This window comes from Zonotrichia albicollis, chromosome 12 (assembly GCF_047830755.1).
Source record: "Zonotrichia albicollis isolate bZonAlb1 chromosome 12, bZonAlb1.hap1, whole genome shotgun sequence".
In the NCBI taxonomy this organism is placed as follows: domain Eukaryota; kingdom Metazoa; phylum Chordata; class Aves; order Passeriformes; family Passerellidae; genus Zonotrichia; species Zonotrichia albicollis.
The window spans coordinates 12,036,732-12,060,998 of record NC_133830.1 but is presented as its reverse complement, the minus strand read 5'-3'; the positions used below and the strand labels follow the sequence as shown (position 1 = coordinate 12,060,998).

The 24,267-nt window shown below is 39.8% G+C and overlaps 1 protein-coding gene across 41 annotated transcripts in view; it reads left to right on the top strand.

The window, feature by feature from the left end:
* The first annotated feature begins 1,582 nt into the window (after window positions 1-1,582).
* SLMAP (sarcolemma associated protein) overlaps window positions 1,583-24,267 on the top strand; it is an 89,877-nt gene continuing 67,192 nt past the window's right edge. For all 41 annotated transcript variants that reach the window (XM_074549819.1, XM_074549818.1, XM_074549850.1 and 38 more), the window contains exons 1-2: window positions 1,583-1,713; window positions 1,818-3,176. In XM_074549819.1, the coding sequence (XP_074405920.1) occupies window positions 2,979-3,176 (198 nt within the window). In that variant the 5' untranslated portion in view covers window positions 1,583-1,713; window positions 1,818-2,978. The remainder of the gene's footprint in view (window positions 1,714-1,817; window positions 3,177-24,267) is intronic.

The window sequence follows — 24,267 nt, the reverse complement described above, 5'->3', positions numbered from 1 at the left end:
CCACACAGAATTTCCACTCATTAAAATAATTAGTAAGAGCAAATTATGATTATATTTATCAGAGTAGTACAATCTCATAAGCTGATGAAAGCCATGAAGTGATGTGCCAGATTTTTTTTTCCCTGTCAGGAGAATTAAAACTACGGATAAACACTTCTAAACATTCCACCTATCAGTTGTTTGTTTTTGTCTTCACAAAATCAGACTTTAATCTTGGATTTAATTTGTTTCCAACACAGATGCTACAGCCTAGTTTTGCTGTCATTTTCTCACTGGATTGTTGGATAAAAAATAGTCCATTACGAATCAACCTCCATTCCCCAAATCACAGTGCAGTCAAAAAGGGAAAAAAATGAAGACACCCCTGAGATTTTACTGTATTACAACTGAGAACATACCAATCATGCTTTGTGTCATACACTGCACTGCCTTACCTTGATCTCTGCTTTTCCCCTCATCCACTGCTGAAGTGCCTGGCCCAGCTGCACTCCTGTCCTCCACGGCTGCCAGCTCTTTCTGCCATCTCCCATATCCCTAATTCCTAACACCCTGTCACTGGGTAATTATAGTGCTGGCATGACCCCAAACATCTATCTTACATCAACAATTCCTACTTGTTTGCTTTACAGGGAATGACGGAATTAAAAATGTATTTGGACTGGAGAGACTCGTTCGGCACCAGATGACCTTGGCAAGTGACCTTTCCTTGGTTTTTAGCAAACAGGCATGAATATGACCTTGGATGATGCTCCATGGCGTACAGAAGGAAGACACAGCAGTGTCCCCACCTCAGTCCTGTCCCTGCAGCCACTGCTCCACGAGTCCCCCTGCTCCAGCTGCCAAACTGCAACGAGGCAAGGCAAACACGGCCAGCATTGCTCCGGCCCCAGGACACATCACACCACACCGCGGTATTAAACTTGGATCACCAAACGACCAGACACGCACAGGGAAAGCAGCAGCATGTTCAGGAGACTCCTGCAGTTTCACATGCAAGCTCTGCTGAGAACGTGTCACCCCAGCTCCTCCTCTGAGCTCCACCCTTTCACATAATCACAAAATATTCTGAGTTGGAATCAGATCATCGAATCCCAACTCCTGGCCCTGCAAAGGGTGCCCCAAGAACCCCACCGTGTGTGTGCCTGAGAGCGCTGTCCAAACGTTTGTGAACTGGCAGTCTTGGGGCCATGACCACTTCTCTGGGGAGCCTATTCCAGTGCTCGACCACTCTGTGCGTGAAAAGCCTTCTCCTAAAATCCAACATAACCCTCCCCTGACACAACTTCGGGCCATTCCCTCCCCATTATGTATAAGGGCTGACGGGCTCCGCTCGCCCCCTCCCTCCCAGAGCTGAGAACAGCGAGGGCAAAGCGACGGCGCGGGGCCGGGGCTCACTCACCTCAGCGACCTGGCCCGTGCTAGCACGTCCCAGCCGTGCTCCTCCGGGCGAACACCGACCCTGTCCCCTGTCCCCGGTCCCCTCACCCCTGTCCCCTCTCCCCTCTCCCCCCTCCTGGCCTAGCCCGCTGCCCCCTCCCGCGCGCCCGGAGCGGGGCGTGACCCGCCCGTGCCGCAGCCTCACCGGGCGCAAGGCGCATGCGCGAGGGCAGCCGGTGCGCACGCTGCCCGCCCCCGGCCCCGCCCCGCCCCGGCCCCGCCGCCGCGGCCACACCGGGAAGGGCTCCAGGCGCTATGGCGGCGGCTGCGCGCAAGGTAAGGGGGGAGCGGGGCGCGTCCCGTGCCGCCCGCGGGGCCGAGGAGACGCGGGGGGACGCGCCGAGGGAGGCGTCTGACCCGGTTTGTTTTGGGCCCCGCAGGTTGGAGGAAACTTCCCGCGGCCGGTGGCCTCCTGAGCGGCAGAGCGACCGAGGGGGAGCGCCCGGGCCCGGCAGCCAGGCCTCTCCCGCCGCCGGGGCAGCGGAGCCGCACTGGGCGGGCGGAGAGCGCGGGGGTGCGCAGCGGGCCCGCCTCATGCGCAGTCACCTGCGGAGGGGCTGAGCGGAGCCGCCGCCGCCGCGCCCCGCGCCGGGGGCTCCGGGCGAGCACTTCCCGGGGCTGCCCCCGCTGCCCGGCCCTGCGGAGCCGCCGCCGAGGGACGCACAACGACCCCACCACCGACCGGAGCCGCGGCCGGGGAGCGACCTGTCAGGGCACCTCGCAGGCCGGCCCCCAGAACCCTTCCCACGCGTCGGTTTGTCCCCGGGAGAAGGCGAGTTGGGAGCCTCTCCATGCCTTATCAAGTTCCTTATCTGAGCGGCTCCCAGAGGCTGTAGAACAGTTCAGCTTTATCTGGTGTAAGGGAGAAAAACAGTGTAGCTTTCGCACTCCATCCTGTATCGAGGACCACCTATTCTGCTGGGGTTTATCACACGAAGATGATGAAATGTGGATTGCTGGGTGAACCATTAGGTCTCTGTTGTGAAACGAGGGCTTTGTATTCGCCTTCCAGTTCCTGATCTGTGCCGTGTGTGAGAGGACGCTAATCTTTCTCCTTCATTCCCCTTCCCTAAACCTTTCCTTGCTTCCATGTTGCATTGGTCAGACTTTTGGTCAGTGTTGTTTACGGAAGGAGGGGGGAAGAAGGCAGTCGAGGTTACAAACAAAAGTACTTGTATGACTCATCTACTTGGATTTAAGACATTGTATCCTTCTTTCACGGGGCCTTTGCTTCTCTCTGAAGGAATCAGATGCTTTTTCCTATTCTTCCAGAGGAGGATGGATTGAAAGTTGTACGTTTTAGACTTTTTTTGGGCCACTGCTGATATTATTAAAAGACATAATGGGACTTTTTCACTGGATTATTGCCAGAATTAGTTTACACACTGAAACAATGAGTTGTTAGGCCTCTCATATGATAATATTTGTCCTGCTTTAATATAAAGTTGCTGTGGAGGTGTTTTTGAAATTGCGGAGGACAGTCTGCATCAGAAGAGGCTCTCTTCATCTCTGGTTGGTGTAGCAACCGCAATCTGTCCTCGATGCCTTCAGCCTTGGCCATCTTCACTTGCCGCCCGAACTCCCACCCGTTTCAGGAGCGTCATGTCTACCTGGACGAGCCTGTCAAGATCGGCCGCTCGGTGGCTCGCTGCCGGCCAGCCCAGAACAATGCCACCTTTGACTGCAAGGTGCTCTCCAGGAACCATGCTCTGGTCTGGTTTGATCACAAGACAGGCAAGGTAAGGTGTTCATTTAAAAACACTGAAACTGCATTTATTCTAGCAAGTCCCTGTGAATTGTGGATGGCTCTGGTTTTGCTGTCATAAATGGGGTTGCATAGGGCAGGAGTAAGATTTGTTTTAAAGTGATAACTTTCCAGGTAAGTTGGTAATTTCTTACTAAGCAGAAACTTTGAATATTATGAAAAGTATATGAAACTAACAGTTGAAAAGGGTTAGTTAAAAGGTTTGCATGTGTCTTATTTATGACTGGAAATAGGTGATTTAGAGGTGAGACGAGGTGTGAATGTGAAAGCACATTTATCGATATAGTGGTGTCATAGTATTTTTTTCAAATGCAGAGAAATTACTGTTTTATTGGTGTGTGAAAATTGATTGTGAGGAGCGTTGAAAAATGGATTTTAAAAAGATACTGTTCTTGTTTGGCACTCTTCCTACTTGTCCTTTTGAAATTTTGTGGAGTATTTTGTTTGGTACTGATAGGAGGTTTATTACTGGCAACAGGAGTGTAATGGGTGGCATTCATGATATAGTCTTATTGTTAGTGAAAATGGTTTTAAAATACATCCTGTGTTCTTGACTGTTCCTCTCTCAAGTCTGGCAGTCTTGTTAAGCAAAATTGAGGGGTCCTGTAGTGCATCTTTTGTCCACTAGGGATTGAACTGGGACAAGTAAAGTTGTTTTACTTAATGACTGTCAAGTTAATTTTAAATATCCAGCGAAAAATTAACAAAGGGCAGACTGCAGTTGCTGAGCACTGTATTCTTTTTCGAACTATATTGATGTTATGCTCTAGAACTTAACGTGTTGTAAGTCAGCTGGTTTTTAGCTTTACACCAAGTCCTTCTATGAAATGCAGTCAGTGCAGAACTGGATTTTAAGAATAATATGGTCTGTAACTCATGCAGATTTTTTCAGTAGTATGACACAGCATGAGGAGCAGCACAACACAGTCAAAGTTCTTAAACCTTCCATTGTTAACTATCCTGTATTATGCAATACTTGGACATGATGGGACAAGACAAGCATTTAATTTCTTAAGGCTGGATTATGGCTTTCAAGTTACCTGCAGGTAATTGTGCAAACTGCTATCTGTATTCAACGTTTCATTAAGCATCTTGCTTTGGCTCTGTTGTGTATGTGATGTGCGTTCTTGGATTCTAGAAAACTTAAGTGCTTGAAATACTTTCAGTGTAGTCTTTAACCTTTGTTTTTTGATTCAACAAAGTAAAATGTTCCAATTTATTGTGCTGTTTTTAAATTAGAAAGCATTATGCATATAGCTTTTTATCAACATTTCTTATGACTTACAAAGACTTTAAGACCCCCATGTGTTCTGTCATGGTTACAAATATAATCAGTAATTTTCAAGATGGTTAATTTGAGAAAGCACTGAGCGTTAAGCAAGTCTAACTGATAGACAAGCTTCAAAAATGATCACCTATGAGGATTTTTGTTTGTTTCTGAATTTCAGTTAGCTTTGTCTTCTCTAATAGAGGTAAAAAATTTGTATGCTTACTCATTTATCTGTTTAAAAATAAAAACTTAGTAGTAGTAACTAAAAGGATTGTATTTGAGAGGTCTTGAGATAACATCATTTGAAGATTTGACAGAAGTCTGGTGAAAATTGCCAGGGTGGGAATCTGTAGCCATAGTAAACAACTAAAGAATGGGTTTGTGATCGTGCCCTGGAATCCACTCCTATTGCATGTTAGATGTGGTGTTGGGAAAGGTTTAAAGCAGAGGTATAGCAGTGAGGAGAATTTCAGATTTTGTGCTTGTTTTTTGGATGTATGGACTGGTTTTTGATCTGGTTGAGTATTGGAATGGTAAATTGTGAGACAGTGTGGTGGGGGAAATGCACCATTAGAGATAATAGGTATCAAATGCTGTTGTGGAAAGGCAGGTAGAATACTGATAAATACAGGCTTTATCTTGAATCACAAGAACTACTTTAAAAAATTCTGTGGTGTTTTCAAAATGCAAAGAAAAACAGGCCAGAACATTTACGTGCAGCATCATCTATTATCATTGTTTACATAACTGCTAATAAGCACATCTCATTTAGGAAATTGTCATTATCCTATCAATGACCTATATTTAAACCTCCACAAATTCTCTTTGTCAGAGTATTTGTAAACATTGCTTAGAATGTTATATATAGGACCTTCATCAATTCTGGATTTTTCGAAAGGTAAAAGACCTTCAAATGTAAATTTAGTAATGAGAAAAACTCTCACCTATTTCAAAATAGGTTGTTAATGATCTGGGACTACAGTTTCATAAGTTGTGGACTTTGGCAATACCAGTTTCAGGCACTACCAGTCATTCAGTCCAACTCTGCTGCCTCTTGAGCTGCCTTTTAGTTATACTTCATTACTTTGTTTTTTTTTTTCTTCCATGAGGGCTTGGAGTTTTGTTTAGTGAATCATGTGAGTGATCCTGTTTACTACATAGTCCGTAAACAATTTTGTCAGTATTATCTGTAAATAGGGGCAGAACCTGAAGAGAGGGAGCATTAGTAAGCTATGTCAAGGAAAGTAGTACAGAATTTTTTTCCTAAGGCAGAGGAAGGTATAAGCTGAAGTATGTTGCATAAGTAGACCAAGCTGAAGATAACATGTTACTTACAGTTGAAAGCTGTGGATGTTTATTTTGTATTAAGGCACTTTAATTATGCATGGAAAAAGTTATTTGCCCAGGGAGATAATGTGTATGTAACAACAGCATTATTAAGGTTGAAAATAGAATGAGATTTCAAGAGCACCAATACGTAGCAGTTAAAAGAAGGTACTTAAATCTGGATTTGCTTTTTAAAATATTTTAAACATAGTATGTGAGCCTAAATATGTGTATGATAAAGGTGGAAGGAGGTGGTGGTGGGATTATCTGCACTTAGACTTTTTCTGTACATAGTAATATTTCTGAAGATAACTGGTGCAATGCCTCTTCCATCCTGTGTTTGTAGATACAGCATAATATCTCCTAGTTAACTAGTGGATTTTTCATGAAGTGATAACATTAGAATATTATAATTGGAATTCATTTTGGTTTTATTTTTTTTTAGTAATTGCAAGTTAATGAATCTGGGTTTTTTTAGAGGTGCCTGAAAAAGTGACTCACTAGATACGTAGGAAGTAGATGCTGTGCTAAGCATGGAGTGTTCCAAAAAGTGTGAATCAAAGCAAAAGAAAAAGTGGGCTATACTTCACAAAATCTAAATGTGTTCAGCTCAAATCACTGCATATGAGAAGAAACCCTTTAAAATAGTGTAACTGAAATAATCTTAAACTTGTTTTTTTCGGTTTTGTTTTCATTTCTAAAAATAAGCAAGTGGAAGACCTTTGAGAATTTGTATGTGACTTCCAGGCTGAAATGCTTCTGACAGATGTAGAAGCTTTTAGTAGAAACCTGAAACTTCCAAACAGATATCCAGGCTTTCAAAATCTGGAATTACTCAATCCCTGATGTTGTTGTGAGTTGCTATTATGAGCACCTCTTATAGGGAATTCATTGCCACAGTTTACCAAAGGCTCTGAGAAACTGTGAAAAATAAAGTATTTTCTTAGATAAAAAGCACCCCAAAGAACTGGTCATTTTTAATAACTGAAAAAAGTGTGGGCACAAGTTGATGTGTTAATGGTAGCAAGTGCTATTGTTTTAATTTAATTCAGAGTGGATGTCAATTGAATTGAGCACATTCATATCTTGGTGATGGAAATTCTGCATTTCATTTTGGACCACTAATGCAAGAAATACATTGACTAACAGGAGCTGAGATTAGATAGTCTTTTTTTGCTGTATTGTACTAGGGACTAAAGTAAATTGATATGAAAGAAAGCAAACAAAATTAGTAAAGAGGAAATATGTTACTCACTTAACATTACATAAAATGTTTTGTGGATATTGAGAACTTGGCATGATTCAGGAAAGCACAGAACATTTCCTTTGGATGTTCTGTTTGTTCAGAAGTATTTTAGTAAACTTGTCTTAAAAAACAAAGTGGGATATGAAAAATGGTATTTGGAATTGCAGGGTTTTGGTGGGAAGTTTTGTTTCCTGCTGCTTCCAGTAGAGAATGCTGTGTGATACTCTGGCCTGTTTAGTGCTGATCTGTGTAAAGTGTGTTTAGTCTCCCATCTATCAATAGCACTTATTTGGATAGATATCATGTCTGTTATTTGTGTTTTCCTCTGTTATATCTTTTTGACTTTCTGTTAGGATTGTTGTCCGAGAGATGAACAGATGTTTTATTTTTCAGTACTCCTGATGTTGCTCTGTGCTTACAGTCTGCAGTGGAGACAGTGTCTTCAAAACATGGAATATTTGTTCCAAGAGCCCTGGGGGATTGAGCTGGGATTTGCTGTAATGCACTAAGGTGAAACTCCAGTGCTTAGGTGCTTCTGCTAAGAGGGTGATGGCAGGCAGCCCTCACATACACCTGTAATATTTTTATGTAAGTGCTTTTCACCCTGAATGAACCATCCAATTTTATACTGATATGACCATGACAATAGTGTGGGTAGGGAGCTCTTGCTTTTGACCAAGTTGAGCCCCATGGTTTTAGGAGCTGGTGTGGGAGTGCAGGCAGCCATTTATAGTAGAGGTAAGGCAGTGCTGACAAGGATTTCCCTGCAGAGATACCATCTAGAGCCACTGCTGCAGAGTTAATACTGTAATTCTTGGAGCTGATCCATTGCAGTCATGCTGCATCTATCCTGAGCCAGGAACACCAACACATTGATTAGGCTTTAAAAACAAACAAAAATCCCTTTTGTATTTGCAATGATTTTTTACAAACCTCAAATGAATCAGGTTACTTAGCTGGAATGAAGGCCAGTAAATATGTTTTCCTTAGATCTCTTATGGGATGGTTTGGGTTTGCTCCTGGTGCCAGGCTTATAAATGCAAAACCTTGCTTCCCTACATTTTTATTATATAGAGTTGTTCTTGATTTTTACTTTTTTATATGTTAGTTGGGCAGTCCAGTGATCCTTTGCAGGTGTATTTACATAGCACTGGAGAAATACTTTGATTTGGCTTTATCTTCTCATTTTTTTTCATGTGGCAGCCTCATTTGCTTATTTATCTAATGAAAGTGGTTGAATTTATGTATGCTGTGCAGGGCCATGTGGGTGAGGAGTGTCTCTGTCACTGTGCTACTTTGGTTGTGTTGATTTGAGTCTGATCTAGCTAGAATTCTGCAAAATGTCTTGATACATACTCAGCTGTTTTGTTGCATTTTGGATTTTGTCATTTCTTTTAATAGATAACATAGAGTGAAAATGATGAGTATTTTTGGAACCAGGACAGGAAGCAAGAATTCTGAATTCTGTCTCCATTCCTGCAGCAACCAATTTTACACTCTATTGCTACTAAATTATATGGCTATTTGCTGTCTCTGGATTTTCTTCTGAATCACATCAATACTTGATTCCTGTTAACGTTCACTTGCAAAGAGTTTGGATTATCCAAGAGCTCTGATTTTTGTTACATCTTGCTGTGACCATGCATTAATTTTCCCAACTTGTCTGTCTTTCCAGAAACATTTCTGCTTGTGACAGAATTTTTGGAAAAAGGCTCAGCATTGTCACATTTTTGTTGAATACAGACAAGTGTTTTTTCAGTCTGCTCTAGGAGTGGGAACATCAGGCAGAGAGATGGGTTGGACTGTACCCATCTAGCAAGAAGACATCTCTCTGCCAGAGGCCCAGAAGAGTTTCCTCCTTGAAAAGGAAAATCATTGTGCTGGAGCCAGACAATTAATTGGATACAATTTTCCTGTTGTGTTGTACCAGACTTGTGTGTGATTGAGCAATGCCTTAGAGTTTATTTCAGTCTTGAGAAAGTATAAATAAATGATGAACTTCCAGCAGGCTTATAATAGAATGTCCAAAATCCTGTAGTAGCACTGTAGTTGAGTGGAAAAACACAGAAAATGCTAGCAGGAGTTTGACCTTTTTTCCCCTTTCTTTACTTTTGTAAAAAATAAACATTAAAAGTTCAGGGATTAGTCAAGGGTAATTTAGGGCATGAGGAATTTATAAGAACTTTGCAGAGCTAAGGAACATTACAGTATTGATAGCTGAACTGTGTAGTGAAGGGAAATATATGCTATTCATAGAACTTTTAGGTTATAAAACATTAACCAACCATTGGGAAGAATTGACAGTTAGATGGGCTCAATTGCAAATGTCCTAATAGTGTAAAATCTGAGACCTTGTAAATAAATACAAAAAATAGTGACAGCATTGTGCTATGTTAAAGTGAGTTTTTCCCCACTAGGAATATCTTTAGTTTTAATTTTCATATGATAATTCAAATGTGTTGAAAATATTTATTTTCATTGATAAATAAAACACAGAAAGTGTTCAATACAGAAAGCATACAATGTCTCATATATGTATAAAACATATATTAGAACAGAAGGGGGATCTTTTGCTCTTGTGTTAAGATAGTATTGAATAGAATCCTAAGAATTAACTTATTAGTGCTGCATATTCCCATAATTACACTTGTAGTATTTCTTCCATAAAAATAAAGTAAATGCAAGAGCTTCAGATGGAAAAGTTATGGCTGCATGTAACCATGTATTGAGTAATACTCTTTTTAAAGGAAGGAATAGAAATGTTATGTTTCAAATCCAGAATGCAAAGCTCTTTAATGGGCCAGATAGATATTTGTACAGCAAGTTCTTTTGCAGACATTTGGTCCTGGCTGCTGCTATCTGCATATGTCATTAGTCTTATCTGATGTGGAAGTTTTGGCTCTTAAATGGAATTTTTCCAGAGTTAGCCCTGTTTTGGAAGTGGAGTGAGCTGAAGTTTAAACCTTGATTTGTGTAAAACTGAGTCTTTGCCATAGTATCAATGTTCTGTAAGAGATTTGTTTGTTGAACTCCACCCCAGCAGAGTTTGATGATTATGCCTTGCTTTCTGGTTTTTGGGTTTGATTTTTTCAATTGGTTTTATTGAAGTGTAATGCTTAATTATATAGGTTAGAAGCCAGATCTCTTGCTTCTGCAAAGCTGAGCATTTAGCCTGCCTACCTTTTTGCCTTTTAATATCCTGGTGACCTTTCCCAGTAACTCGTGGCACAATTAACTGTCATTCTCTCCTTTTTTCGTTGTTAGCTGTGATAGTTAAGCCAGAACTTAAGGGCAATAGAATTGCAAATCAGTTTCTGTGTATTACTTGTGATTTTATTCTGCCATTGCTGAGTTTTTCACTTTTGCCTACTGTTTCCAGGGGCTTGAAGAATCTGAAAGCTTTCAGGATAATGAATTATTTGTAATTCTTCATGTTTTGAAGTCTGTCATTTAAAAAATAAGCTTTGTTTTTTATATCTGATTGTCGAAGGATCCATTCTGCAGCCAGGTTATTTTTGCAGGTCTGTGATCTCTGTAGGTAACTCCTTGTTGTGTTCTTATCCTTGCAGGGATTCCTCTTGCTGGATGCCAGAGGAATTTTTAAGGTTATGTCAATATTAACACATACTTTTAAGGGACAAAGAATAAGTTTGATGAAGTTCTTTTTGTTTCTGTGGATTCCAGAACTTTAGGTCATTAACTAGGGTGGTATCTACGTTGAGTGAGGTTACAATACTGTGAATAAAGGCAGCAAATCCTATGACATGGATGAGCTGGCAGAGGATAGCTGAGGTTGGTGTGTACCTCAGGAGACTGCACTGAGCAATCTGCTGCTCCACAGCAGGTCTAATGAGTTGAGGTTGCTTGTGGACTTTATAGAGAATTTTGTGTGCAGAATTAATCCCTGCTAGGAAATCAGCTTCTGAGGTCAGTGGCAGGCATATTAGCTGGTAGATTAGCCTGTGTTGCTGTTATCTTAAGTTATGTTTGTAACTTCCAGTGTATGTATGCATAGTTAAAATTCAGTATTATGCTTACCTGGAGTACTTCTTGTGTAGTGTAACTTAAAATTAGTACCAAAATGTGTCAAGTAAATTTTAAATGCATTTCTGGAGGAAAAGAAGGACTAAATGAATGACATAAGAATGTTCCTAATTCTATAAGGGTGGAAATAATACAACACTTTCACTTATAGCTGTCAACCACTACTTCCTTTTTAACAACTCAAAGGGGAAATATTTTTTTTTGGTCTTCCTCTTTAAGGAACTTTAGTAGACTGCATATTCCAACAGTTGTAAGAGAGAGCCAGGAATACAAATTGTCATGGAAAGGGTATATTTGTTTTTGCAGTCTCCGTAGCTATTTGATGTTAGGTAAAGCTGCTGTTTGTGCTACTTAAGCAGAGCGTTGGCAGGTAAATACAAATATTGTCAGTGCCAGTGACGGCCAGTGATTTGGTCTATGAGCAGAGCCCTTCCTATGTAATTAAGGGAATAAGTGATAGGCTGCTATTTATATTAATAATATGTTACCTATAGCACAGAAAGGCATGGAGATGTTCTAAGTCTATTTGAATGCTCTTTACCCATGGCGTCATTCTGATCTTTGGTTACATTTATGAATGACACTCAATTAGAAAGTTAAAAGTATGTGTGCTGTGTTTAGATAACTTCTAACTTGCACATAAACAGAGAAGAAAACGTTTCTGGAGTTTTTGTGCTTGAACAAATGCATTGCATCACACACAAGGACAACCTTCCTTTCAAAGTGCATGTGTTGATCCCGACTCTCTGTGCACATGCTGCCTCCCTGCCTGAGAGCAGCACAGATTGTACATCCCTCCTGTGGCAGCAGATTGCTTCCTGATCAATTGAATGCAGATCTGCATTTTAGCTGCAGACTGACCTTCCCTGACCCCATGTTCCAGAAGTGGGCTTGGGAAGGGTTAGGTTAGCAAAACACTGCTGTCCTTTCTCTGAGCCACTCTGGGACATCCAGACTGCATTCCTGGGGGCTCCTTAGGTCACCCTCTCCTGGGATTTTGCCTGCTTCACAGGTCAGTGTGAATGTGCCTGCAGTTGAATAATTTTGTATGCAGATGTGCAGGTAAGAGGGTTTTTTTTGTCTCCTCTGGTTATCAAATGTAAGTGTGCTTATTTTCCTTCCTTCCTTTCCCATGCAGCTGAATGTTGAGCCTTCCCAGGATAAGTGTTGCTGGATAAATTTTAGATGATGATCTGAGTTTTATAAACTAATACCAAAGGATCTTCATGACTATTACTCTTTATTTTGGGATCTGTAACTTGTAATCTCTTTGATGTGTGTTATGGTTTATACTTGCTGTATGCATTTTGGTTTATAATTGGTGTTTTGTAAATAATTGCTTTGTAATATCCTTTAAAGCCTTTTATGAAGATGTAGTTTTGAGTCTAATGTTAGGGTACCTGTAATCTTGCAACATGATTTCAGTGGCTGGATCTGCTTGCTGGTGCTATGCCTCAAATCTAGAATGGTTTTTATACCATTCTGCTTTCAATATTGCTTCAGACAGTTATTATACAGGTGAGCAAAGCTCAGTGGAGACTCTTCTGTCTTGTTCAGACCAAAACTTTTCAGACAGTAGAAGGATTTAAGAAATAATGAGTGCTTGGTTATACTTGTAGACATTTGGAAGAGGTAATTTTTTTCAACTGCTACACTCATGCTGGGGTGTCCCAAGTATTCTTTTTCATGGGACAGTTGTAGTGGCAGGATTTTAAAATGTGAATTTGTGACCATATATGGACAGAAAATGTTTTAACCTTGAAGTTTAATTGTGTTTACAGACATAGTCAACATGCATTTTTATTTCAAAACTGGTTATATTTAATATATAAAGTTATGTTTAATATTTTTATTTAATGGTGAGATAGTGGTGACATAGAAAAGAAGAAAAGAGGCAAATCAGCCTTCTAGGTATAGTCTCTTCTATCTGAAAACAAGTTATGACTTTTGGAAAGTTCTGCTTGAATTTACAAGAAATGTGATAAAAAAGTCACAAGAAAAACAAATATTTTGGAACTTAGGAAGGGGCCAACTTTTTTTTTTTTTAATATTAGCAGTGACAGTATAATTGCTAGGACATGAAAAAGGACTTTACTGAGTATACTGAATCAAATATGAAAAATGGGTCAATTCAGTCTTTTTTGTTCTTTTTGACCCATGTAACTCCTCCTCTGGGGTTTCCTTTCCATAAAGCTAGAGATGATAGAGTGAATGGACAGGAGCAGCCTGCTGCTGAGCACAGTCACAGAATGGTTTGGGTTGGGAGGGACCTTAAATTTGATCTGATGCCAGCACCCTTGCCGTGGGCAGGGACGCCTCCCTCTAGACAGGCTGCTCAGAGTGCCAGCCAGCCTGGCCTTGAACCGTGCCAGGGATGGGGCATCTTCCATTTGTTTGGGTTTTTGTCCCCATCATTGTTCCTTTCTTGGTGTTTTTTAACTTCATTTTGCTCATTAACTATTAGCATAGTAGTATTAGTAGTAGTTATTATTAATATATTCCAAAGCAGAAGAATTTCTGTCAGTGCTTTTAATAATTCTTGGTGAAGTGTCCCATTTCAGTGGAAGAAAAGCACACCAGCAATAAATGCCTACAAAATCACAGAGGTGTTAGGTGCACTGCATTTGCTCAATCAGGAGTGCCCTTTTATCAGTTGTGTCCATGGGCAGGTCTGAGGACCATCTTGGCAGGGTTCTTTGGGCTTGTCCATGTGCTGTGTAGACTTGGGTGGGGGTGAACTCCTTATTTCCCTCATGCATTGTATTTCTGAGCATTTGAAATAGTAAGAGCTGTACCAGCCTTTCTAATGCAGCCTTTGAAGTATGAGCATTGTTTGCTGGCATCTTAAAAGAGGGAGGAGAAAGTTTATCTGCTTTGATAAACAAGCCTGTGGAAAGAGCTCCATGACCTTGCTTGAAGAAGGATTATGATGACAGGAATGTCTTGTATATTTATTTTATATAATCACAAGTGGTGAATTCAGTTAAATGTGGCTTGTTTACTGTGTAAAACACTTAGATACCTGTCTGCACTTGAGGCAGAGTAAGGGTATTATCATTTAAATGTCTGAATTATGATAATTTACATACTTGTTTAACATGCAAGCAGTGAATGAAGCCAGACTTAGAAGTTTTGAGAACATTATCATTTAAATAACTTGAGTTGTTTAGTTTTTTTTCAAGTATTAGAGCGTTAGGTTCTGGATGACTGTTCTTTATAAAGGTGTTAAGAGGTTTTTTCTGCTTGGGTAGAACTGTTAAAGATGCCCCATAGCAGGAAGCCTGCATGACTTCCATCTCCCCACAATACTAATGAGAAATTGTATTTTGAAAATTGTGGTGGAATATAGAGTCTTTGTTACTTGCTGCAAAACTCAGAGCTGCCATGCAGAGGGAACTCTTGCTTTTCAGTTTCAGTTCTGCTCTTTTACAGGATTTTGTTCCAGTTCAAAAGGTACTTTTTTCACTGTCCATTTGTGTTCCTCTATGCTTTCTAGTACCTTTGACAGAACAGCTAAAGCAAATAGCACAGAATGAAATCTTGTCAGCTTACACTGTGCAGTGAAAATGAATTTTGGAAAATCCAAGCTCACTGAGCCTTCATTTTTCTGAAAGTGTTGGTGGTAATACTCAGAGGCTGATGCTTTTGCCACCATTAGGGCAGTAATCTAATTGAACAGGAATAGTGAAATGGAATAGGCAGCAAAAAAGCACAGTGAACCCCAACATCAGAGTAGGGTGTTCGTTGTTTCAAACAGCTGATCCTCTTGAGGCCTAAAGCCTCTGTAGCAGGGAGTTCCTTTCTGCATTGTGTTTTTGTCAAATGCTGAGTAGTAACTTCCTTTCATTTTTAATGTATATATATTACCATTAGAAAATATGATACTTCAGGTTGGAGTTAAATTTCCCTTTATTTTTTCTGGTTGAGAAGGTGAAAAAACAATACTGTTCTTAGGAAAGTATTTGCCAAAACTGAAGAAATAAGAACAAATCCATGGCAGAAAAGGTTATGGGTATACAGAATATCTCTAAACCAGTTGTCAGATGCCAGGTGAGCTCTTCTGCATTACTGATCCATCATTCATCCTATCCTGAACATGTTGATTCTCACACTTGGGCCACTCCTAAAACAACTAAATTTAGACTTCGGCTCTCTTGTCTGTCCTCTGTAATATCAGTGCTGTCTTCCTTCAGTCTTTGGGATGAAAAGAATTGCAGATTTTTAAGTTACCTGTTTTTACAATGCTTCCCCACTGGAGTCTATAAGTAATCCCAGCTGCTGTCTTCCTCTTCCTATCTCTTTCTGCAAAGTACAAACAACAGTGGTAAAATTCCAGCTTTGCAAGCCTTGTCCTTCATCTCATGTCCACGTGGCTTTGGGCATGTCTGGTGATGGAGCAGCCAGGCGTGAGTCAGTTTAGGGGCTGGACTGAGGGGGAAGAGGAAAGGCTGGAAGAAACTTTGCTTCTGTTTCTCATTCTTTCTAATACAAGCCACCAGTTCTCAGGTCACTTTCTGTGGTTTGAGCTGGTGGCCATGGAGGGTGGCCTTCAGGTGCTGTGAGGGCAGGAAGCACATCTGTGCGGTCAGTTTGGAGAACTGGTGAGATGAATTTTGTACCAGCACTGAGGCTGTGCTGGGGATACACAGTTGGGTGAGAAGAGCACTGAGCACTGCAGATAGCAGGAGTTTGCATGGGAAATTCCACAAGGATGGATAGAGACAAGGGGATCAGTGTTACAAGTGAATCAAGTGATGCTGAAGGGAATATTGAAACTGAAGAGCGATTGAAGTCACAATTGCACACTCTAGATTGCAAGTTGCCCTTTTTGAGAAAAAAAAAAAAAAAACAACCAACAGGAAACATGTATTGCTACTTCTCCTTTTTAAATGTACTTGTACCATTAGGCACAGTGCCCAAAGAGCAGAGTTCTGCGCTATGGGAAAATGATCACAAACATTACAGTTATCATTTAAGGTAACAAAGCTTTTTATTGGGGATTTTCCGTGTTATGCTTTTTCAGTCTTTAATTTTTAAAAGATGCTTACTTCTCTCAGATTCTATTAAAATATTCTTAGCATGTTGAAAAGAGCCGTTGTTATGAGCAGTGCAGGAATGGCAGTTGTAAGGAACTGTATTTGTAGTGAAGTAAAGTATTTCCAGAGCAGATAGATAACTTTATTTTTTTATTGAACTAGTCATGTAGTTGGAAGATGGGTCATCTTCCATGAAAGATTTTAGGAAAAATAGTTTCAGCTCCCTATATAAAACTGTTCTTAGTGAGGAGTGTGCTCTCTGCCATATTTGAGACACTTACTGTTGAGCACTTCACCTGCTTTTAATTGTGAGTTGTTAATGAGAGCATTCCCTATTAGAGTTCACTAGGTGGTTTTGGAAACATGGAAATATTTGTCATTTGTCATTTGTGCTTCTGATCCTACATGAAGTTTTATAGTTATTCTTGTCTAACTGGCAAAGAAATAAATGTTTTGCATTCTATCAAAAAGTCCACTGCAAGAATACTTCTGTTGTAATTTGTTGTGGAATATTGCTATCAATTGACTTACTTTCTGTAAATGATAATTAATTTTCTCTTAAAGTAATAAGTGAAAAATGCATTAATAATTTGCACATTGATTATTTTATATATGAGTAACTGATAAAATCTAGAAGGACCTTCGGAAATTTTAAGAATTTATATTTGAAAATTAGTTTATTAAAAGTATTTAGGTATTCATAGAATAGTTAGGAATAAAGATTTAACTTTAGTTAATTTAAAATACTACCTTTTTTTGCTTTTAGAATAGTAGCTGTGTGAGTTCTCTTGGGGTTTTTCTCATGGTTTGTTACTCTGAACTATTTATTGATGTTTACACAGTTTTGTTTACTAGTTTGCTGTTTCTGGTATTTAAGTTTTCAAGCTGAACCTTTGAAAGGGAAGTGAAGAAAACAGCAAGGTTCCTGATGTGCCTGTTAAGAAACACTGAGGTTGAGAAACAGGTGGCAGAAAGCTGCTGGGTGCTGCTTGATGCTGGTGTGTCCTGCTTTGCATCGGCTCTGCCTGGCACTGAGGAGGGGATGGTGCTGCAAGTCTGGAGACTCTCAGCTGCTGAGTCTGGAGGTTGGCAGGTCCAGCCAGTTTGTGCAGTCAGGAGGTGGATAAGCTGCTCAAGTTGTCCAGTTTTGAATTAAGTATGAAAAGTATAACCTAACAAGGTAAATTAGGCACCTTTGTTAAGAGCACATGTTTACCTGACTTTAACTAATTTTAAGAGACAGAGAAGCAAGTAAATGTACTAAAAATGCACTTTCTTTGCCCCATGAGAGGTTGTTAAGAATTAAATCATATACTTTGAGCTCAGAAGCTTAGCCGCCCTTTGTTTTTAAGGTATCTTGTTGAATGTTGAGGGAGTGCAGGATATTCTGTGGTGTTTTTCCATCCCTTGTGTGCTTTGCACGTGTTGCTGTTGCGTGAGGGAGGTGACTGGTCTGCACTCAGTTCCACCACGTGTCTGTGTTTTGTCTCTTCCAAAAGAAACCAGAAGATATCAACAGGGAGAGAGCTGGAGGTGTCCTGTGGTGCAACTCTTGAGGTGGATGTGAGGAGAGGCACAGCAGCTGTGCCCTGCTCAGGGTGTGTTCTGGAATTGCTGAGATGTTGCTGCTCCCAGCACAGACCTGCTGTCAATGGGGGAACTTGGTGGGATGGAAACTCTTTGAGATACAGAGAGAAGAAAGCAGGGAGCTGACTGTGACACTTCCCTGGAAACCCAGCTGGGAGATTGTGAGTGCAGTCAAGGAAAGTGCAGTGCAGCCAAGAGGTCTGTAAAGGCTTGGGGTGGTGTGTCCAGGCCTTTCCTGCTGCAGTCTGTCATTTGGGAATGTCTGAAATGCAGCTGCTTGCTCAGCCCCGAGGAGCTGCTGTCAGGTGGCAGCAGAGGCAGGAGGTGATTTAGAGATAAGCAGGGAAGGACCAGCTTACTGCTGTCCAAGCCTGTGCTAGACAGACTAATTCCTGCCTGCTAACCAGAGCTATGTGCAAAGGGACTTTCATGTGAGAGGGCCTTGCCTTTGCTTGCTTCCTGTATCTCTTAGGTTTTGTAATTTCAGTGGATATTCACATGAATTTGTGTGTAAGCAATCAGGAGGGCTGTTACTGATCTATATACAAATTTCATGTTTTGTTTCTGTTATAACAATAACATCTTCATTATTTTAAGGCTGGCTGGGCGAACTTGTGAAGTGTTTTTTCTGGTAAACACTTGAAAATTCATCTAACAAGTGTCACAGATTTGTTTGGGATTTAATTTTTTTTTCTTTTATTAAATAGTGCAAAGCTGTAATAATCCAATGAAACATTGAACCAACCTGCATCATGTATTGTGTTTGATATGCCCAGTATTTGCTTAAGACCCAAGTATATTACTTGGCTGCAGAAGAAAATCTTTTTCCAAAAAATTTAAAAGAAGAAGTATGGACACACATGTTTCTCTTAAACTTGTGTTTAACTCTGTTGCTCTTAATGCTGCCAATTCCCAGTGGCCCAACCTATTTTCCTTTGAAACAGGCTTTGGATAGCATCTAATTCTAATTAAAGTTTATTAAAACTTTGCACTAATAGTAGACTAATTATAAGTAGTGTAAAAGTCTTGCTGATTTTCCTTTAATCAAAGGGTAATCTTGTCTACAGCTGTATTAAATTTAAGCTTAGATGTCAAACCTCTTGGAATGTCAAAGCTTATTACTTAACAGCAAACATGTTTTTTGTGGGGAGGCTGTGTTTGTACTGGGAGTGCAGTTTGAATGTTATGGGAACTTAATTTGAGGGCTCATCTGTTTCGGTGATACACAGTGCAGATCCTTTTTTCCATGGACTAGATGGGCCAGTGTAGATGGGACTGATTCCATGCACAGTACCAGAGCAGTGCCACTGTTATTAAGTATCATCATTTTTAATGACAAGCTTGCTGAGCTTTCTTCCATGCTGTTTGGACTATAAATTTTGAAATAATTCTTTGAATGTTTTTGTTTTGAGCTTCTAGTGTATGTCCTTCTGTCAGTTGGGCTTTTGGTCTTTTAGTGAATGACTCATTTTCCTGGTTTGGTTTAGTTTTGGACCTTGTTTTCTGTTCTTCTAAGAGCATACATAATGAATTGTAGCAGAATTTAATATATTAAATGTCAAGAATACATTTCAACAAAGGGTGATCTTTGTGCAGAAAAAGCCTAACTGTTCTCAGAACAGAATTTTTTTAAAAATGCTGATTAGACACAGAAAAAATCTGCATGTTAATTCCGTTTCCAGCAGCATATGGCCAATTTCTAGCTAGATAATTTTTACCATTGATTAGGAAGTTCAATTTCTATATTTAATGGGAAAAGCCTTTGACAGCATTCTGGTTTTTATCTATGGTGATTCTGGGTAGAATTCCGGTAACTTGTGTACTTTCAGTATCATGAACACTGAAGTTGAGAAACCAAATTTTAAAATTTGACAAGTATGAGAATTGTAAATGTGGATGTTGAAGGGCAGAGGTAGCTTGTCTGGGAAGCTTTGGACTGTAAAGATGGAATTAATAGTTTAGGAAACCCACAGAATATGTGGGTATAGTCCTATAATTAATGGAAAATTCAGTATTAAAAACAGTTGAACAACCAAATGTTCGTAATATAAGCAGTGTTCAGCTGTAGTTTCTGCTCTGCTTTTTGTGGTGTTGGTTCTGCATTACCCAGCCCGGGCAGTGTGTTCTGTATCGTGGCCTTGCCCTCTAGTGGCTGCAGCTTAGCTTGAAATAGTGAATGGAAAAGGCATTTTCATGCTTAGGGAAGGGATTTGGAAAACTTTTTATGGTGATTTAAAGAATTAAATTGTCAAGGGAGGCTATTTCTTCTTAGACTGACAGTCTAGAACCTCTGATACTAGAAAGACATTATTTTTGTATTTTGAAAAATTTTGTCTGTGTTCTAGAGGAAAGTATGGCACATTTAGTACCAAAAATTGTAAAGCTTGATAATGACTTTTCAGAGGTCTGGGTGAGCACTCCCTCAGGCTTTTCAGCTGAAAGGGTGTGGGATTGCCAGCAGTACTTTGCAGTTCCCCTGCTCCTATGCCCACTGGCAGATTGGTCACGGACACTGATGTGTTCTGGGTACATTTCTGTTGACACAGAAATGAAGAGATTTGGGTTGTTGGTCTTTTTGTGTGTGTGTATTGTTTTTTCTTTTCAGCTTGTCTGAATAATCATATTCACAGGCACAGGTGTTAGCAGTGTATCATCCTTGATGACCCTGATGGAAAATAGCTAGGAAAAAAGCCAGCAAAATGCTTCTGTCTGTGTAGAAAGCTCTACCCTGGCAAGTTTTGCCATATTAGCAACCTGTCTAATCTGTAAATGCAATGTGCCTTGCATGAGATTTTTGCCCTTGGCTGAGATGTGTGAGTCAGCAGGTTTGGTACCTCAGTTCCCAGATCCTGGAGCCCTTATCTGCCCTCAGCCCATCCCTCTGCTGGCCTGCTTCTGCCACGAACCTCTGAGGAGAAGGGTGCCCCTTGTTTTGAAGCCAGTAGGACACAGGTAAAGACACGAATGATGAATATTCTGTAAGATTGGCTATCAAAAATCAGCTCACATGTTCTCTCCCATTGCTGGCTGACCCATCTCCATATGTGTATTTCATAAGTTTAAAATAAATAATTTTTATTGTGTAATTGTTGGTCTCAAAGGAGCGCTGGAATAAATCAGCCTTTGTTCAGGAATACCAGTACTTAATTACTACTTGCTTTGAAAGTCCTGATCCAGGAATGCATTACAAATAAATACAGCCTCCTCCCAGGATATTTTTGCTCTCCCTTTGTTGGAGGTAAGGTTTGGCTGTGCCTTGAGTACAAATATTAAACTCCCAATTGTCAGATTTCTCCTCTGTGCTGGAAGATGAATTTTCCATCTTTGGATGGAGCTGCACCCTTCTCTTTTGGTGTTTGGTTTCCAGTTAATTGCATTTGCTCTCTGCGTGGAATGCTGAAGTACAAAACACAGAATGAAAATAAATTAAATTTAGTTGTTTTTTTTTTAAGGTTTGGTCTGCCCTTGATGCAGAGAAGTCTTTGGGAAAGAAGGAGGAGCATATTGCTCTTGTGACCTGTTGTTTTCAGTATGAGGAGCTGTGTAGTGAACTCTCACTACACTCTATTTGGGTAATACTTGTGGTTTGGACCTCTTACAAAAATATCTTGTTTGACATGATTAAAACTGGTGTGGTGTCGTTTGTACTGAGCCAGTTCCCTTCAGTTGGGACTTGTACTTCTGCATCTTTATTGCCTGCTTTGAATTGATGTCACAGTAGCTTTAAGTTTATCCTCAGCATGGGCATTTTAGCTGTTGTTTAGCAATGTGCTGAACATTATTTTCCTTGTGACACTTGTGCTGTCTGAGTTAAGAGTTCAGGGACAGATGACGGCAGAAAGCAAGGCAGCATTGCTTTGTGCAAAGGAGAGGTGAATTAACTAGGCCTGCTGCAGATGTGTCTTAAAAAAAATGAAATTACTGTAGTGAAATTAGACAAGTTCTTTCAAATGGAATATGTCTCTTAATAAAAGGCAGGGAGGAACTTTCTTATATTTTTTCAGGATATTTTGAGAGTTTTTCCATATACAGAGATAATACCAACCCCCTGCTGCATTGCATTTAGAGGTATCTGTGAAATCTGATCTGGATTTTTTTCTTGACCTGAATGTGTGATCACAGGGAGTTTTCTCTGCCATAAACCAGCAGCAGTATGGAATTGATGATAGTAGGTAAACACAGTGAGTTGTGTGGAAGGAATAGAAAGGAGAAATAATTTGAAATAGTTTCAGCACCTCCCTTTACTCTAAGAAGTTGTAAAGTCAGCATGTGAAAAGTGATTCTTCTGTGCCAGAGTAGAGGAGCTTTGATGTAATGATTAACTAATTCAGCAATTTAGCAGCGAGTAGCAAGACAATTAAGAATCTTTTGCAGTTCTGCACCTGCCTTGAAACATCGGGTTGTGCTGGGAGTTGGAGTTTCCTGATAAATGAAGGAGCTGCCTCATCACTTTCTGCTTTTGTATAAGCAGTTCTTCTCTTCTGGTGGAATATCTGGTAATCTTGGCTTCTGTTGTGGTTTTTCTCCAATTTGCTTGCAAATGAAAATGTAATTGTTTGTTGATAGAAGTTCAGTAGTGCAATTTTCTTAAGGAAAGCTTCCCTTTCAATTCATTTTTTGCTAGTGATTTATCTACCTCGTTAGCTCGAGATTTTTGAGGACGCAGAAACAATGGATGATGATGGTGCTGGATTTCTCATTCTAAGTATTTACTCTTAGATGCTGATAGTATTTCAAGATTGCTTTTTAAAAATCTGGTCTTCATTTGTTTTCTTCTTTTTCTGTAGTTTCTGGTTATTTTCAATGTTTTGCCATAAAAACAATTCATTTGGTTTCTTTAGTAGGTGTTACAGAAATTGATTTTAGTTTTTGTTTATGCATGGTTCTAATAAGGGTATTTAAAATCCAAAGACCAGGAGAGATTTATGCCTTATATCTGCTCTTAAATTAGGGCAAAGCTCTGTCCACACATGACAATCTTTGTCATACTTTTGCAGTAGTCAGAGACAAAACCATACTTTATTTTGTCCTGCTCTTCATTAGGTTGGCCAAAGAATGTTAACTATCAAGTTTAACCATTTTTTGATTGTGAATTTAAGAATTAAAGTTTTTGTTTTCTGAGTGGTCTTAGTGTTCTTCAGTAGTGCAGAATATTTATGAGGGGTTTTGCTTCCTAAAGATAAGAGGAAAGTGCAATAGTACATTACAAACCTTTTGAAACATGTATTTGAAAAGAAATTAAGCTTGTGTATGAGAACCTGCTCTTTGCAGAGCTTATTTATTTTATCTGGGTACGTGTATCCTACAAATACAGTCTTTGGGAATTTGTACATGTTGAGAGCAAGTTAACTTTATTTACTGCAAAGTTTGAATGTGCCATGTTGCCAAATTTAATTACATTTATTAGAGTAAATAATAGTGTTTAGCTTTCAGTCTAGTTTTGTAGGAAAGTATTCCTGTAAGGGCATCAGGAGTGATGAGTATTTCAGCAATATTTTACACTTAAAAGTAATGAGCCTGAAGAAGCCTGGATTTCTGGGTAACAGCCTATTAGAGTGTTTTAGTTCTTTATTTTAAAGCTGCATTAAGTTGCAGTTTATTTCCATTATTGATTAATACAAAGAACACAGTAGCATTAAGTGAAACCTCAGGAGGTCACCTTGGCCATATGTTTTCCCTCAGGTCCATGTTTGATGTGATGATAGAAGTTGAGATAAATTATACAAAGTAATCACTGGTGTCACAGTGATACCTGATATGTGGCTGTACAAATGCCTTGTGTAACGAGAGGCTGAGCTTCTTTAATGAAATAAAGCAGGAAACTTCTTTGCAAGTACAATTTCCTTCTAGAAACCTGTTTTTATCTACTTTTCACTGGTTTTATGAGTACATTGCACAAGCCAGTGTTTTCATGTGGAGTAGGAAAAGTTCTTTCAAAGTCTCTGGGTGTTATGTAAGATATTGTCATCTATGACAGCAGTAAGACAAATAAGTCTCTTCTTTATATTGTTTGACTGTTCTAATGAGTCAATTTGAGCATCTTGGGATGATGTGTGAGTAATCATTTCCTGGGAAGCTTTCTGTTGATTGTACTTTTATTGTTAATGTATTTTAGCTTTGCAGTTAAAGCAATGATGTACCTTAAAATTCTCTCAGCATTTTCAGGATGGGATTAAAATAGTACTTGAGAATTTTCGTGTAGGCTAAAAATTCAGTTTCCTCGAGAATACTGTATGCAACTAGTACTGAGTTGGGTAGTTTTCTTGTGGGAAACTTGTGTGCTTTGTCTATATTCAGAATGGAATTGGATCTTTTCTGAAGGTGTTAATATCCTTCATCTCTTTTGTGATTCATGTGCAAAAGTTTTCAAGCATGATGCATGTGAAGGGATAGACTTTTATTCCGCTGAGAAGAGAATAAATACAAAATTCTTCAAGTTATCCTGAAACCATGTAGCACTTTTAGCAGAAGTCTGATACTCAGAAATTTTTGTGAGCTATTAGGACAAAAGTTAAGTAAGAGACATTCTAAAGAGTAGTTATTAGTAACTATGGTG